We start from the raw sequence: 13,236 nt of genomic DNA, 5'->3' as shown, positions 1-13,236 counted from the left end.
CGAGTCTAAAGCCTGCAATGGCAAGAAGTACATATCTTTCAATAATCACCCTAAACATAAATGGACTGAATGCATCAATCAAAAGACACAGAGTACTAGAATGGATAAAAAAGCAAGACCACTCTATATGCTGCTTACAAGAGACTCACCTAAAACCCAAAGACATGCACAGACTAAAAGAGAAGGAATGGAAAAAGAAATTTCATGCAAACAATAGGGATAAAAAAGGAGGTGTTGCAGTACTAGTATCAGACAAAATAGACTTCAAAACAAAGAAAGTAACAAGAAATAAAGAAGGATATTACATAATGATAAAGGAGTCAGTCCAACAAGAGGATATAACCATTATAAATATATATGCACCCAACACAGGAGAACCAACATATGTGAAACAAATACTAACAGAATTAGAGGAGGAAACAGAATGCAATGCATTCATTGTAGGAGACTTCAACACAACACTCACTCCAAAGGGCACATCCACCAGACAGAAAATAAGTAAGGACACAGAGGCACTGAAATACACACTAGAACAGTTGGACCTAATAGACATCTATAGAACTCTACACTAAAAAGCAGCAGGATACACATTCTTCTCAAGTGCCCGTGGAACATTCTCCAGAATAGAACACATACTAGGATACAAAAAGAGCCTCAGTAAATTCAAAAAGACTGAAATTTTACCAACCAGCTACTCAGACAACGAAGGTATAAAACTAGAAATAAATTGTACAAAGAAAGCAAAAAAGACTCAAAAACACATGGAGGCTTAACAAAATGCTTCTAAATAATCAATGGATCAATGACCAAATTAAAATAGAGATCAAACAATATATGGAAACAAATGACAACAACAATACTAAGCCCCAAGTTTTGTGGGACGCAGCGAAAGCAGTCTTAAGAGGAAAGTATATCACAATCCAGGCATATTTAAAGAAGGAAGGACAATCCCAAATGAATAGTGTAAAGTCATGATTATCAAAATTGGAAAAAAGATGAACAAATGAGGCCTAAAGTCTGCAGAAGGAGGGACATAGTAAAGATCAGAGAAGAAATAAATAAAATTGAGAGGAATAAAACAATAGAAAAAAATCAATGAAACCAAGAGTTGGTTCTTTGAGAAAATAAACAAAATAGATAAGCCTCTAGCCAGACTTATTAAGAGAAAAAGAGAATCAATACACACAAACAGAATCAGAAATGAGAAAGGTAAAATCACAACGGACCACACAGAAATACAAAGAATTATTAGAGAATACTACAAAAACCTATATGCTAACAAGCTGGAAAACCTTGATGAAATGGACAACTTCCTAGAAAAATACAACCTTCCAAGACTGACCAAGGAAGAAACAGAAAATCTAAACAAACCAATTACCAGCAATGTAATTGAAGCAGTAATTAAAAAACTACCCAAGAGCAAAACCCCTGGGCCAGATGGATATACCATGGAATTTTATAAGACATACAGAGATGACATAATACCCATTCTCCTTAAAGTTTTCCAAAAAATAGAAGAGGAGGGAATACTTCCAAACTCACTGTATGACGCCAGCATCACCCTAATAACAAAAACAGGCAAAGACCCCACCAAAAAAGAAAATTACAGACCAATATTCCTGATAAACATAGATGCAAAAATACTCAACAAAATATTAGCAAACTGAATTCAAAAATATATCAAGAGGATCATACACCATGACCAAGTGGGATTCATCTCAGGGATACAAATATGGTACAACATTTGAAAATCCATCAACATCATCCACCACATAGACAAAAAGAAGGACAAAAATCACATGATCATCTCCAGAGACACTGAAAAAGCATTTGACAAAATTCAACATCCATTCATGATAAAACTCTCAACAAATTGGGTTTAGAGGGCAAGTACCTCAACATAATTAAGGCAATATATGAAAAACCCACAGCCAACATCATGCCAACAGCGGGAAGCTGAAAGCTTTTCCCCTGAGATCGGGAACAAGACAGGGATGCCCACAAGACAGGGATGCCCACTCTCCCCACTGGAGGTCCTTGCCATGGCAATTAGACAAAACAAAGACATACAAGGCATCCAGATGGTAAAGAAGAAGTCAATCTGTCACTATTTGTGTATAACATGATATTGTACATAAAAAACCCTAAAGACTCCACTCTAAAACTACTAGAACTAATATTGGAATACTGCAAAGTTGCAGGATACAAAATTAATACACAGAAATCTGAGGCTTTCCTGTACACTAACAATGAACTAATAGAATGAGAAAGCAGGAAAACAATTCCATTCATAATTGCATGGAATTTTGCACAGAAATTTTGCAAGGGAAACAAAAGCAAGAATGAACAAGTGGGACTATATCAAACTGAAAAGATTCTGTACAGCAAAGGACATCATCAATAGAACAAAAAGGCATCCTACAGTATGGGAGAATATATTCATAAATGACAGATCCAATAAAGGGTTAACATCCAAAAATATATAAAGAGCTCATGCACCTCAACATACTAAAAGCAAATAATACAATTAAAAAATGGGCAGAGGAGCTGAACAGACACTTCTCCAAAGAAGAAATTCAGATGACCAACAGACACGTGAAAGGATGCTCCACATCACTAGTCATCAGAGAAATGCCACAATGAGATAACACCTCACACCAGTAAGGATCGCCACTATCCAAAAGACAAACAAGAACAAATGTTGGTGAGGGTGTGGAGAAAGGGGATCCCTCCTGCACCACTGGTGGGAATGTAAATTAGTTCACCCATTGTGGAAAGCAGTATGGAGGTTCCACAAAAAGCTCAAAATAGAAATACCATTTGACCCAGAAATCCCACTTCTAGGAATTTACCCTAAGAATGCAGCCACCCAATTTGAAAAAGACAGATGCACCCCTATGTTTATCGCTGCACTATTTAGAATTGCCAAGTAATGGAAGCACTCTAAGTGTCCATCAGTAGATGAATGGATAAAGAAGTGTAGTACATATACACAATGGAATATTATTCAGTCATAAGAAGAAAACAAATCATACCATTTGCAACAACATGGATGGAGCTAGAGTGTATTATGCTCAGTGAAATAAGCCAGGCAGAGAAAGACAAGTACCAAATGATTTCACTCATATGTGGAGTATAAGAACAAAGAAAAAACTGAAGGAACAAAACAGTAGCAGAATCACAGAACCCAAGAATGGACTAACGGTTACTAAAGGGAAAGGGACTGAGGAGGATGGGTGGGAAGGGAGGGATAAGGACGGGGAAAAGAAAGGGGGCATTAAGATTAGCATGTATAATGTGGAGGGAGGCATGGGGAGGGCTGTGCAACACAGAGAAGACAAGTAGTGCTTCTACAGCATCTTACTACACTGATGGACAGTGACTGTAATGGGGTTTGTGCAGTGGACTTGCTGAAGGGGGTAGTGTAGTAAACATAATGTTCCGCATGTAATGGTATATTAATGATACCAAAAAAACAAAACAAAAGAACAACAAAATCATACAACCCTACAGAAAAATGGGCAAAAGATTTGAATAGACATTTTACAAAAAAGGGATATCAAAACACCCAATGAACATGTGAAAGTTGCTCAACTTCATTAGTCAGAGAAATGCAAATTAAGCCATAATGTGATGCTGCTATACATCAAGAAGAATGACAAAAATAAAAAAGGACCATACCAAATACTAGTAAGGATGTGTGAAAACTGCCGTTCTCATTCACTACAGAACAGAATGTAAACTGGTTCAATTACTTTGGAATCACTTTGGAAAACTAACTGTACCTAGTAAAGCTGAACATAGGTATACTCCATATCCACACCCAGAAAGAGGAGATACCCATAATACGCAAATATTAACAAAGTATCTAAAAAAGTAATTACTGTAAGATTAAGATGAGGTTCCTTTTATTGTCCTTCTTGGCTCTAGAACTACAAAATTATTAAAAATCATGAATTAGTTTAAGTGCAGCATAAATTACATTACATGTGCTGTTGGCCTAAAAACCCATTCATCGCTTTCAATATGTCAACAAATAACTGAAGGCAAAAACTTGAAATGAGTAATATTTTATGTATGTATGTATGTATGTATATATATATATATATATATATATATATATATATATATATATATATATATATAATTTTTTTGGTCAGGACCATCAAAGAGAATGGCCTGGTCAAGTGCAAAGAGCGTCACCTTTTTGCTGGGATTCGTGTTCTCCATCTTGGCCTTCAGCAGCTTCATCTTATTCTTAGTTATTGAATTCTCGATGATCTGTTGCCCAGAGGGAGAATGCTCAAGTTCCTTATCCTCCGCAGTATGTGAACCATACACAGTGCCACGACTGCAAAGAAATAATGACTACCATTGAAATGTGCCTGATATCTGGCCCAACGGTTTAAAATATTCTATGTGTACTAGAAACGACAGATGCTGCTGCTGGTAAAACAATAAATCCGCTGGTAAAACAATAAAATGTCAGTGTAAACTCAAGGCAATTATACTTCAAAAAATATATTTCGTAGGAGAAAAAAATAAATGGGGAGGAATATCACGATCTAGCATTACTGTAAATCTAGGGCAGCCAAGCTTTTTCTGAAGTCAGTATGCCATAAGTAAAGATCTTTTGGCATCTGCTTGCTTATATTATTCCCACAGCAGGAAAATCCATTTCCACAAGAATGTTCAGATTTCATTTTGTCAGCCAAGGCAACCTAGACCATAGGTTGATCAGATTTCCATTAACCAGGAAGAAAAAGAAATTCACACAGAAGTCCAGATTTTTATTCCTCCTGAAAGGATTCTCTGTAAAAAAAGGAAGTCATTCAGACTTCATCAGAATATTTTCTGTTCTTAAAAAACAACAGCAACAAAAAAGTAACTTAAGATTTTTCTTGGTGTGTTTGGAGTAACCACCTAGAAGAGCATAGATTGTAAAATGAAAAAAGACACTCCAGTCATGACACAAATTATTAAATATGTAAAATATTTCAATTACTAACCAATCACCATGACATTTATTCACACCTCAACAAATTATTATTTGGGGGCCCTTCCCTTTTACTGCATAATATAATGGCACTTACCACACTACCCTCACATGTATTCTTCGATGTCACCCTCCCCTCTTACCTCCCATATGTAAGTAAGTGGGAAGCAGAAATTAGGTTTTATTCATCTTTCTAGTCTTAGCACCTGATACAGTGCCTGGCACATATCCAATAAATGTTTGTTGAATTGAACAGAAACATTACTTAAATTTCAACATTACTCAGCATTTTCAATAATGGGAATATTAGAATGGTAAGGGTTTGCTAAAAACACAAGCTTGGGATATTTGAAGAATGACTAAAATTTTAAATAGAGAAAAATAAGAACGTGTGGAAGTCATTCTGCCTGACTGATTTAAAGGAAAACTAAAGTTTGTATCTGGGGAAGGAAACCAAAGATATATGAGGGTTAAGATTTCTTGTTCTATATGGTTGTAAGAAATGAAAACAGTTTAGGATAGCCTTAATAAGGGGCATATTCCATAATGCTTCTGAAGTACATAGTACCACCACATGAAGGCAAAGTAGAGAGTGGAGAGCCCCATTCTTAAACTTTAATGGTAAAACTGATGATATTCTGAAATCATGGGTTACTTATATGCATAGAGGGCATGGGTATCACAAGGGAGAATGCTCGGAATAGGCTCCAAAACCAGTTTAGTCTCTAGTGCTTGACTCATGACCACCACTTCTACTATTTTAGATGCTGACTACAGTATAAAAATTGACACAACAGGCGCAATGCTGAATTAACATTGCTCTATTTACTGAATGCCGTCTGCCAGGTACTTGCCATGTATTATTTCCAATCCTCACAAAAACTATGTAAGGTGATACGGTGTCCCTTTTTATAAATGAAGAAACTGCAGTCAAGAGAAGTGATTTTGTTTGGACCAGAAAGCTAGTAAATAGAGGCCCTAAGATTGAAATCCCCTGATGTCTCATACCAAAGTCCATTCTTTATACAATTTCCTGCTGCTTCCTCAGGCACCAAGCAAGATGTTACCATGTCATGCTTGTGTACCCATGTAAGTGACAGAACTTAACAGTATGTGAAGGCTCTTGTCTTGAAGTTAACTATACCTGAAAAGGAAGGATAACTGAAGATTTTTACCAGTTCATCATTGGAGTTGGAAGGAATGACTCGAGTATACTCTATTCTTATTTTAACTTTACCCTGCAATACTTTAAGTACTTCTCTGTTACATCCTGTAGTATTTTAACTTCAAGTACCCATACTGAATACTGAAAGAGGTTCCTGACTCAACTTTCTGTCAGAACAAACTGGTCCTTTACTATTTTCCTGTGGAGAACAATATGTGCATGTATTTTCAAAAGTATAAGCACAATAAATATTTCATTGGATGTAGTTTAGAGAATTAAAAAACACTTTGAAATTCACCTATTTTTTTCAAATAAACACATTACTGTGTTTTCTTTCATAAAGCACAGATTCATGAGGGTCAGTTAGAAGCCCCTCACAACTTTTTTTCTAAATGGAAAATGTGACTAGACTAGGATAATACAGTAATTTATAAACTTAATCAAAAATATCTTTTATACTATTTAAATATTCCAAATATTTTCTTGGATTTCTAAATACTTTCTTTAATGCTGTATTTAGCCTTTTCTAAATCTTTTAATCTAATAATACAATTTAAAAATGAGATGGACAAATGTAATATTTATTTCAACAGGAATAATTGTTTATTCCAAAGTCAATCCTTGTGTGACATTCATAGACAAGTTATCATTTAATTAAGTCTTGCAATGCCTCCTTTTATTTCTTTCCACTTAAAAAAGCAGTAGGTGGCACAATTAACTAAAAAGATATGAGACAAAAAAGTGACAGATACTAGATCTTGTATCAGAATGATTCAAATAAGCACCCAATTCACTCTGTTTCTTCTTAGAGCAGAACTTGGTAAACTACAGTGACAGGCTAAATTCAGTCCACCATTTACTTTGGTGTGGCCTACAAGCTAAGAATGTTCTTTAAATTTTCAAATAGTTGATAAAAATCAAAATAATATTTTATACCATGAAAATTATATGACAAAGTTGTGCCCAGAAATAAAGTTTTACTGGAACACAGCCACACACTCATGTGATCACATATTTCATATGGCTGCTTTCGTACTAAACCAGCAGTGTAGCCCCAAAAGATATATAGCCCTTCATAGCTTTGCATTGTATCTTGCACTACAAATGTGACACAATCAATATTCAACAGCAGTTTGAGTGCCACACGTATCATTGTACCATGATAGGTTGTTTTTACTGCTAGTATATATATCCAACATGTTAAAAAAAGAATGAATAGTGGACTTCAAGTGCTGCAGTTTCAAGGCACAGGAGAAAGTTATCAATTAAATGGCAAAGCATTCTGTGTATTATGCACTGTTACTATAACTGTACTAAAGAAAAACCATGCATTTGGACATAACCAGACTAAGGACTCATCACAGCATTTCAAACTTGCAGAAAAGCAAGTTGAAAAATCAGAAAATTTAAAATGGAGTATGTCATCAGAATAGAATTTCTAAATAAAAATGTACAATGCAAATGAGACAGCAGCCAAAATAAGTTCCTGGGTGACTTATGTACTAGCCAAGCTAAAACTCTGTTTACCAATAGTAAGTTAATAAAACCATGTTTGATCACAGCAGTTGAAGAAATGTGCCCAAAGAAAACAAACTTGTTTAAAGACCAGTCCTGAGGATTAAAGATGGCGGCATGAGAGGTGAGACAGGGGCATTCTCCTAAAACCACATATAATATGAAAATACAATTAAAATGACTAATCCTGAAAGAGCAACAGGAAAGACATCTGCGCCAAACTAAATACACCTGGAGAAAAGAATAAACCTCAAGGAACAGGGTAACATACAAAAGCCGTGGCCCGGTGGGACCCAAGGCCTTCCCCCACCCCAGCTCACCAGTGGGAGGAAGAGAAATCGAGCAGGGAGGAAGTGGAGGCCTGAGACTGCTGAATACCTAACTCCGGAGATGTGCTCTGGGAGCACAAATGTACATTTCACGGTGCTTACGTGGCACTCTTGTGATTAGGGGATTGGAAAGCTAAGACAGACAGAACACCTGGAGAGACTGAGATTCCAGCCAATTGTGGAAAGCAGGGATCCATATCTGGCTGCTCTGGGACAAAAGAAAGGTGGGCAGGCTGAGAGACTTCCTAAGAGCAAGAGGGCTGCTAAAGGGGCAAGGATTGCACAGAGCTTACTGCTCAGGAGAAAGGTAGACAAAATTGTCCGGGTGCACTCTGCCCAGCAGGTTGGGAACTTTCTCGATCTTCAGGCACTCCAGCTCCCTGGCTAGCTACCCACTTTGAAAGACCCCCTCCATGATATACAGCCTACTGCGCCTTTCTCCCGGCCAGCCCCCATGGCTCACAAACAGGCAAACCCTACCCAAGCATTAGGCCAGCCAGAGGGTAGCCACATCTACAGTAACTACAAATGCAAAGCATAGAGGCTTATATCTGTGTGCTCGGCCCACTGATTCTGCAGTGGAGCAGGCATAGCAGCTGGGAACCAGGAAACAGCTCTTTCCTCCCTCCAGGCACGAATACTGCACCCCTGCGAACCCCGACATTGCTTCAGGGGCAGAGCAGCTCCAGAAAGAAGAGTTTCTGGGCACTAGAGGGTGCAATATACAAATATGAAATGCCAAAGAAACTTGGTTCAAAGTAAAATTATGCATACAACACCTGAGAAAGATTCAGATGAAATTGAATTCATGAATTTTCCGGAAAGGGAGTTCAAAGTAAAAATCATTAACATGCTCATGGAGGAACAGAATAATATTCAAGAACTCAGGAATGAATTCTGGTCAGAGATCCAATCGTTAAAGAGCACAATTGAGGGTATTAAAAACAGATTAGATACCGTGCAGGAGATGATAAATGAAATAGAAATTAGAGAAGAACAATATAAAGAAGCTGAGGTACACAGAGAAAAAAGGATCTCTAAGAATGAAAGAATATTAAGAGAACTGTGTGGTCATTTGAAATGAAACAATATTCACATTATAGGGGTACCAGAAGAAGAAGAGAGAGAAAAAGGGAAAGAAAGTGTCTTTGAGGAGGTAATTGTTGAAAACTTCCCCAACCTGGGGAAGGAGATAGTCTCTCAGGCAATGGAGGTATACAGATCTCCCAACTCTAGGGACCCAAGGAAGACAACACCAAGACATATAGTAATTAAAATGGCAAAGATCAAGGATAAGGACAGACTATTAAAAGAAGCCACAGAGAGAGGATCATGGAAAGAGGGTGGCATGAGTAGTTCAGTGGAAATCTCCTCCCAAAAACATATATATTTATGAAAATACAATAAATACAACTATTTCTAAAAGAGACACCAGTGGATGCAGTACAACAGTCAGGATACATCTATATCTGCGAGAACTCAACATCACACAAAGGGGGTAAGATACAAGCTGCAGCCAGGCAGGACGTGAATGCTCCCCCATCCCAGACCTGGTGGGAAGAAAGGAGTAGGAACGGGGAGGGAGTGAAAGCCCAGGACTGCTAAACAAGCATCTCTAGAAATCCGGACGCGGAGCACAGACACAAGGTGCATGGGGTGCTGGATATTAGAGAAACGGAAAAGCAAAACCTGTGGAGAGGTCTCTGCAACTGGCTCCCCTGAGACAAAAGAAAAGCAAGTGCTTTTTGCAAGTCTTAAAGACACAGGGACCCCACAGCTGGACGAAGTCGTCCCAGCACACTTAGCCAGCTGCTGGGAATCCTGGGGAACTTTAGGCATCCTAAACCCCTGGGCAAAAGAGAAGCTCTGAAGCCCCTCATGGCACTAAGCAGCCTGCCAGTCATTCCCCCAACTGGCACAGACCCCGATACACCGGCCCAGTAGTGGGAGAGTGGCAGTGTGCGCTGGGGTGGTGGCGCCGCAGGGGACTGGGAATGGCCCGCATGCACCGGCGGTACCAGAGGGGACTGGGAGCAGCTCATGCAAGCCCGTCATGGTGGCGACTGAACAGCCCGGGAGAGGCCTATGCGTGCTGGCGGCAGTGACGCCAGAGGAGACCGGGAGAGGTCCGCGTGGGAGAGGCCTGCATGCACCGGCAGGAGTGCCAGAAGGAGCAGCTGCGCTCCCAGCAGCCGACCGGAATCCCAGCCCGATGCACAGCGGCCCAGGCCAGATTCAAAGGCCGCTGCTGGCACACAGCCGCCTGGCAGCGGTGCTGCTATTGTGGAGGAGCCCACCTGGGATGCCTGCAACTCCCTGCAGGGCTCCGCACTGCTCTGATGGAGACCCTGCCCACAGCAGCTTAGGGGATTAAACCGGTGGCTGCTCCAGGAGTGTGGGTAACTGACACAGGCAGCGGAGAAGGACAAGGCAACCAGCAAGCAGAAAACGACTTTCTTCTCCCAGCTGACACACCTGAAACATGCCTATAGCCACTGCAAGAACCATGAAAAGGCAAAAAATTTAGTCCAGCCCAAAATAGTTCAGACAAGCCCCGAGAGAGGATCTGCACAGACGGATCTAACCAGTCTCCCTGAAAAAGAATTCAAAATAAAAAGCATAAACATGCTGACAGAGCCACAGAGAAATATACAAGAGCTAAGGGATGATGTCCAGAGGGAGATTACAGAAATGAAACAATCTCTGGAAGGATTTATAAGCAGAATGGATAAGATGCAAGAGGCCACTGATGGAATAGACACCAGAAAAACAGGAATGCATAGAAGCTGATGCAGAGAGAGATATAAGGATCTCCAGGAATGAAACGATATTAAGAGAACTGTGTGACCAATCCAAAAGGAAAAATATCTGCATTATAGGGGTACCAGAAGAAGAAAAGAGAGGAAAAGGGATAGAAAATGTCTTCAAAGAAATAGTTGCTGAGAACTTCCCCAAACTGGGGGAGGAAATAGTTGCTCAGACCACGGAAGCACACAGAACTCCCAACAGAAGGGATCGAAACAGGACAACACCAAGACACATAATAATTAAAATGGTGATGATCAAGGACAAGGACAGATTATTAAAGGCAGCCAGAGAGACAAAAAAGGTCACCTACAAAGGAAAACCCATCAGGCTATCATCAGACTTCTCAACAGAAAGCTTACAGGCCAGAAGAGAATGGCATGATACATTTAATGCAATGAAAGAGAAGGGCCTGGAACCAAGGATACTGTATCCAGCACGATTATCATTTAAATATGAAGGAGGGATTAAACAATTCCCAGACAAGCAAAAAGTTGAGGGAATTTGCCTCCCACAAACCACCTCTACAGGGTATCTCAGTGGGACTGCTCTAGATGGGAGCACTCCTAAAAAGAGCACAGAACAATAGAAACAACATATGAAGAATGGAGAAGGAGAAAAAAGAAGAGAAAGAAATAATCATCAGACTGTGTTTATAACAGTTCAATAAACAAGTTAAATCAGACAGTAAGGTAGTAAAGAAGCTAACCTTGAACCTTTGGTAACCATGAATCTAAAGCCTGCAATGGCAATAAGTATGTATCTTTTAATAATCACGCTAAATGTAAATGGACTGAATGCACCAATCAAAAGACACAGAGTAATAGAATGGATAAAAAAGCAAGACCCATCTATGTACTGCATACAAGAGACTCACCTCAAAGCCAAAGACATGCACAGATTAAAAGTCAAGGGCTGGAAAAAGATATTTCATGCAAACAACAGGGAGAAAAAAGTAGGAGCTGCAATACTACTATCAGACTAAATAGACTTCAAAACAAAGAAAGTAACAAGAGATAAAGAAGGACATTACATAATGATAAAGGGCTCAGTCCAACAAGAGGATATTACCATTATAAACATATATGTACCCAATACAGGAGCATCAATATATGTGAAACAAATACTAACAGAATTAAAGGAGGAAATAGAATGCAGTGCATTCATTTTGGGAGACTTTAACACACCACTCACTCCAAAGGACAGATGCACCAGACAGAAAATAAGTAAGGACACAGAGGCACTGAACAACACACTACAACAGATGGACCTACCAGACATCTATAGAACTCTACATCCAAAAGCAACAGGATACGCATTCTTCTCAAGTGCATATGGAACATTCTCCAGAATAGACCACATACTAGGCCACAAAAAAAGCCTCAGTAAATTCCAAAAGACTGAAATCCTACCAACCAACTTTTCAGACCACAAAGGTATAAAACTAGAAATAAATTGTACAAAGAAAGCAAAAAGGCTCACAAACATATGGAGGCTTAACAACATGCTCCTAAATAATCAATGGATCAAGGACCAAATTAAAATGGAGATCCAGCAATACATGGAAACAAATAACAACAACAACACAAAGCCCCTACTTCTGTGGAATGCAGCAAAAGCAGTCTTATGAGGAAAGTACATAGCAATCCAGGCATAGTTAAAGAAGGAAGAACCATCCCAATTGAATAGTCTAACATCACAATTATCAAAATAGGAAAAAGAAGAACAAATGAGGCCAAAGTTCAGCGGACAGATGGACATAATAAAGATCAGAGAAGAAATAAATAAAATTGAGAAGAAAAAACAATAGAAAAAAATTAATGAAACCAAGAGTTGGTTCTTCAAGGAAATAAACAAAGTAGATAAGGCACTAGCCAGACTTATTAAGAGAAAAAGAGAATCAACACACATCAACAGAATCAGAATCGAGAAAGGAAAAATCATGACAGGCCACACAGAAACACAAAGAATTATTAGAGAATACTATGAAAACCTATATGCTAACAAGCTGGAAAACCTAGGAGAAATGGACAACTTCCTAGAAAAATACAACCTTCCAAGACTGATCCAGAAAGAAACAGAAAATATAAACAGACTGATTACCAGCAACGAAACTGAAGCGGTAATCAAAAAACTATCCAAGAACAAAAACGCGGGCCAGATGGATTTACCTCGGAATTTTATCAGACATACGGAGAAGACATAATACCAATTCACATTAAACTTTTCCAAAAAATAGAAGAGGAGGGAATACTCCGAAACTCATTCTGTGAAGCCAACATCACCCTAATACCAAAACCAGGAAAAGACCCCACCAAAAAAGAAAACAACAGACCAGTATCCCTGATGAACTAGATGCAAAAATACTCAATAAAATATTAGCAAACCGAATTCAAAAATACATCAAGAGAATCATACACCATGAC

The 13,236-nt window shown here is 38.8% G+C and overlaps 1 protein-coding gene across 5 annotated transcripts in view; it reads right to left on the bottom strand.

Annotated features, from left to right (window-relative positions):
- Positions 1-13,236, bottom strand: part of LOC140850442 (AN1-type zinc finger protein 4-like) — a 101,231-nt gene that overhangs the window by 17,833 nt on the left and 70,162 nt on the right. For all 5 annotated transcript variants that reach the window (XM_073241194.1, XM_073241192.1, XM_073241193.1 and 2 more), the window contains one exon: positions 4,204-4,351. In XM_073241194.1, the coding sequence (XP_073097295.1) occupies positions 4,204-4,351 (148 nt within the window). The remainder of the gene's footprint in view (positions 1-4,203; positions 4,352-13,236) is intronic.

This window comes from Manis javanica, chromosome 7, assembly GCF_040802235.1.
Source record: "Manis javanica isolate MJ-LG chromosome 7, MJ_LKY, whole genome shotgun sequence".
NCBI classification, from domain to species: domain Eukaryota; kingdom Metazoa; phylum Chordata; class Mammalia; order Pholidota; family Manidae; genus Manis; species Manis javanica.
The sequence above is the reverse complement of the archived record's forward strand: the minus strand, read 5'-3'. Positions and strand labels throughout refer to the sequence as shown.